This window comes from Mus caroli, chromosome 7, assembly GCF_900094665.2.
Source record: "Mus caroli chromosome 7, CAROLI_EIJ_v1.1, whole genome shotgun sequence".
Classification (NCBI taxonomy): domain Eukaryota; kingdom Metazoa; phylum Chordata; class Mammalia; order Rodentia; family Muridae; genus Mus; species Mus caroli.
Genome location: NC_034576.1, coordinates 109224204 through 109229395, shown reverse-complemented (window position 1 = coordinate 109229395; position 5192 = coordinate 109224204). Strand labels below are relative to the sequence as shown.

The following is a 5192-nucleotide window of genomic DNA, read 5'->3' as shown; positions in this document are numbered from 1 at the left end:
ATCTTGAAGTTGCTATAGCTGCTGTGTAGACTGAGGACCTCTCTGGTTCTCTCAGGACTGTAAGATTCCCAGACCAGCTTGCTTTCTCACAATTTCTGGAGGTGTCTGAAGAAGTTTCCATCTCAGTGTAAAGATAGATGGACAATGGTTACTGGTTGATGATACCAAAATAAGTAGATCTATCCAAAAAGAGATTCGTAGGAAGATGAGAAGAGACTCAACAGCTACAGGTTGTATTCTTTAACCAAAGAAAAAGGTAATTGGGAGATACAAAATGGATAATGAAGAGTCAACACCTCTCTCTTCACTTAAGTTGGGTCAATTGTGACAAATGTGCACCTTGTAGCTGTAGTGGCACAAATATATATATATATATATATATATATATATATATATATATATATATATATATATATATTGCTAGAGGAGGTCAGTAGTGTTGGTGTCCTTGAGAATAAGATTATTCAGGACTGTAAAAGAGTCAGAAGTAGAATGAAAGGGCATTCATCCATAGGGTACCACAAGAGAACAGAGCTTAGTGTCTTTGTTTCTAAATAGGGATCATAGATGAAATGATTCTGTTTTCCTAAAGGCATTACACTAGAGCATATGAAAAAGAATTTGATGTATTGGTATAATAAAATTCATTAAAAATAAATTAGGAAAAGTCACGAATGATTTATAATTTAGAGTTTATTCATGGATGCTATAATTCAATTTTCTAACAAATTCTGATTATTTTGTCCTTTGGACTTTAAGAGGAAAATTAAGCAAAAGCAAGAGAAGAAATAACTCTAGGTGTCTATAAGTACACAAGAGTGAAAACATTCATATGTTTATGACTGAGTAAGAATCTATGGGTCTAATGTAACTCAATGATAGTACCTACTAACAGATGTGTATGAATTGAGTCTATGTTAAAAGTCTCCTATGCGCTGTTTTATTCAATACTTATATCTCAGGTGGAGTTGATATGTGCTTTTATGACCTTTCATTTTGTAGAAGAGGAAATTGAAGAGTATACTTGTTTAGTGATGCAGAACACAACTACTAGGTATTTTAAAACAAACCTTTCCCTGACTATAAAGTCCATGCTTTTAAATTTTATGTAGCAGTGAGTAGGAGGAATAGTGTGTGACTCATGGCAAAGTGTGTAGATTGTTATATGTGAGATGACTTTACATCAGACGTTCTCAGTGAATTCTCTTTATCTTAATGCAGATCCCTGTTGAACCAGTGTGCTCCAGCTACCTGCTTTCTTTGATTCCAGCATGCCTGGGTTACAGACAGGTCACTATGCACACCTTCCACTTACATGGGTGTTGGGGATCTGAACTCAGGTCTCCATGCTTGATGACAAGTGCTACAGCCACTGAAACATCATCACAGCCTCCTGATATAGTTTCTGTTGAAGCACCCTAAGTACTGAAAACTAACATCTTAAAAATAGTTATTGTCATATACGATTTTCCATAGACTTCATTTGAAGACAATGTTGTGTGTCAAAGTACTATAGCTAAGATATTCACCCAAAACTAAATATTTGGAGGATTTTCTGATTGAATGATAATCTCCATCATTTTAGTTCAAGAATGAATACATGTTTGTTCAGTAATTTCCTAGTTAAACAGAAATAGAATCAACTTGGAGGGGCAAATGAGTCTATCTTCTCTAATAAATGTTTTCAACCACTGTTTATAGATAATAGTATTATGGTAGATTTTATTTTATTTTATTTTATTTTGTACAAACAATATTCCCTAATTCTGATCTCTTCAAACATTTCTCCAAAATGGTGAACACTAACAAATTAAGCCATCAAAAGTAGGCTCCTTCTGATTATTTTCAAATGTTCTTGAAAGGCAAAGCTTTTTATAATATATGGCTGCAGAATCAGAGGTTTTGAGTCAGCCACACTTAACATACTAGAGACATGAGTCTGCTAGAACATTTTTGGAGTCAAAAGCATAACCTTCCAAAGAAAATAAATGTTCCAGCTTATATGAAATGAGCTGCAATTTACTAGGAAACACATATGTGACCTTGTTCTTCACATTGCTGATAGTATTTAAAGAGTGAAAAATATAGGCAGGGACAGCTTAGATTTTATTATTTTCCATTTTGAGAATTTCATACATGAGAACTTTATGTGCATAATTTCCATAGCTCATTATTCCCATCCACAAAACCCGATGAGTCCATTTAGTGTGGCATGTAAGTGCGAGTGTTTAGGGCTGACCACTTGGGATTTGATAACTTATCAATAGGCTCATACATGGAGAAAATAGTTTCCATCTCTCAGCATCCATTGATGTCCTCACACCTTTATGTAGGAATGGGGTCTTGTGAAATTTTCCTCATCCTTATTGGTATATTAACTGGTCTTGTTTAGGAAACCACATTAATTGAAATTTTATGGGTATAAATTTCCAGTCACTTCTAGAAGACGCTAGCAGCTGATGACTTCACCATCTGGCTTTTACTGTCTTTCTTTCCCCATCTGTGATGTTTCCTGTGATTTAGGTTTAGAGGTTGCATCACAGATGTATGAATTACAGTTGAGTACTACACAGTCACTTACTTGCTGCACTTTGAACAATTGTGGATCTCTGTAATAGTTTCTGCCTACTGAGAAAGAAACTTCTCTGATGAGGGGTGAGAACTATACTTACTGGGCCAGGCTGGTATATAAACTATATGATCCTAGTCACACTTAAATGTATGGGAAACCAAAGGCAGGCATGATTCTGGTGACTTCACCATGGTGGGTTGGCGTATGGGCAGTGGCAAAAGTGAACTTGTGATTCTGGAAAGCTTTTATAAAAACAATTCCATATTTCCATTGCTTTTATAAAAAGCAATTTCCATATTTATACAGAAATTGTTTTATCACATTATATAACTTATTTATATAAATTATATTATGAATCTTATTCACAAGAAGAGTGAATTACTAACTCTTTTTATTTTTGGTCTGATGCCATAGACATTGCCCTTATTTGTGGTGCCACAGAAGATTTCAATATCTCCCAGTGCCTTTGGTCATGCTGGATATGAACATTACTCTGGTCAGTGAGTTTATCCTGGTGGGCTTCCCTACAGCCCCTTGGCTACAGGTCCTCCTATTCTTCATTTTTCTTGTAGTCTATATGTTGATTATAGCAGAAAATCTTGTAATTATATTCACCGTCTGGTCCACTGGCTCCCTCCACAAGCCCATGTACTATTTCTTAAGTAGTATGTCCTTTTTAGAGATCTGGTATGTCTCTGTCACAGTCCCCAAGATGCTAGATGGATTCCTCCTGCAGAGACGGCACATCTCCTTCACAGGCTGTATGACTCAGCTCTACTTCTTTATCTCACTTGCCTGCACAGAGTGTGTGCTCCTGGCAGCTATGGCCTATGACCGCTATGTGGCCATCTGCCACCCTCTTCGATATCCAGTCATCATGACCACAGTTTACTGCATGCAGCTAATGGCCCTTTCCTATTTTAGTGGTTTCATGGTCTCTGTTGTCAAAGTCTATTTCATTTCACACGTTGCTTTCTGTGGCTCCAATGTCATGAACCACTTCTTCTGTGATATCTCACCAATCCTCAAATTGGCATGCAAAGATATGTCCACAGCTGAGCTAGTAGACTTTGCTTTGGCTATTGTTATTCTTGTCTTCCCTCTTATCACCACTGTCCTCTCCTATGTCTACATAGTGTCTACCATTCTGCGCATACCCTCCACCCAGGGAAGAAAGAAGGCCTTCTCTACCTGTGCCTCTCATCTCACTGTGGTCATAATTTATTACACAGCCATGATTTTCATGTACGTCCGACCCAGGGCTATTGCATCTTTTAATTCCAATAAACTCATTTCAGCTGTGTATGCTGTCCTCACACCCATGCTAAATCCTTTCATCTACTGCCTAAGGAACCAGGAAGTCAAGGATGCAATCAAGAAGACTCTGAGAGGTGGCCAGTGCTTCCTGCTCTGCTGATCCCTTTGCCCCAAGAAAAAGACATTGCCCATCTAATTTATGAGAATTACTGTGATCATTTTATTAATAGTTTCACTTCACGAACTTGGATTTTTAAAGTAATCATAGTATAGGTAAAAACAATAAATAAATAAATAAATAAATAAATAAAATAATAATAAACAACTAAATAGTGGATGAAAGGACTTTATTACTTGAATCAACAAGCAGTTATTAACAACTCTGAATAGTTATAGCATCCTGAAATGATGTGGTATTAGTAGACATATATCATTTAGAAACTATTCTTAGTATTTTGATCAAAATAAACTATTTGATTCTATCAGCACTTTATGGGCAGCTGGCTGACATTGTGAATTGAGAAAATGAAATATGATGAAGTTAAATAAATTGTCCACGGTTGAAGCTAAATTACCTTCAAAGCCTTTGTCTGAGCCCAGGAAATCTAGCTTAAAAATGCATTCTATCAGGTTCTCTCTGCATCTCTGATCTGTGATAACAACTCTGGAGAATATTAGCCATCAAACTAATTTCTAGTAGGGAAAACACAATTTAGTGATCAGTATACACAGAGAGATGTGGTGATAACTGGTAACAGTGCTGTTATTTTTTTGTAGTGTTTATAACTATATTGTGTTCTTGATGATGAGTACCATTGACTAAAATAATAATATTTATAATTTTATTTTCTATGCTTATCTCTGTTTTTCAAATATTACAACTCATTTCTCTCTGTACAGGTGAACTAAATTGTTTCATATTTAAAAGTGATATTCCTCAAATTTCTATCAAATGAAGAGTAGTTATTGATTCAATGAAACAGGAGCAAATTGAGCTGACTATCAGCCTTGTCTGTGACACCTTTTCATCATACATGACAGATTCTCAGCAGTCAGTTTGTGTTTGACTCTCTGCCATAGTACAAGCCCCTTTAGAGCTGAAAGCAACTCCTTCATTTTTACAATGCTTGCCATGGTTGTCTGGGTTGTTTTCTCTTATCAGAGTAAACACACTTTAGTTTAAGTTTGTGGAATAACTTTCTAAATATATTGCTCCAAGTGCTTCTAATTCAATCACTGACTTTCACTATATTTTAGTATGAAATGTATATTAAATTACTCCATTGGGAATGGAGTAAGTGGGAAAATATTGGCAGAATGGATGAACATTCTAGGTCAATATTTAGCTTAAGACTCTGGGACT

At 35.8% G+C, this 5192-nt stretch overlaps 1 protein-coding gene across 1 annotated transcript; it reads left to right on the top strand.

The window, feature by feature from the left end:
- LOC110299010 (olfactory receptor 6-like) lies at positions 1-4019 on the top strand. The gene is made up of 3 exons (XM_021168582.1): positions 1-256; positions 1222-1290; positions 2987-4019. Exon 3 carries the CDS (start codon positions 3045-3047, stop codon positions 3987-3989), a length of 945 nt encoding a protein of 314 aa, XP_021024241.1. The 5' UTR covers positions 1-256; positions 1222-1290; positions 2987-3044; the 3' UTR covers positions 3990-4019.
- The last annotated feature ends 1173 nt before the right edge of the window (positions 4020-5192 follow it).

Bases quoted from the DNA above. Each gene is read 5' to 3' on its own strand.
- LOC110299010 (XM_021168582.1), top strand. From the start codon at position 3,045: ATGCTGGATATGAACATTACTCTGGTCAGTGAGTTTATCCTGGTGGGC.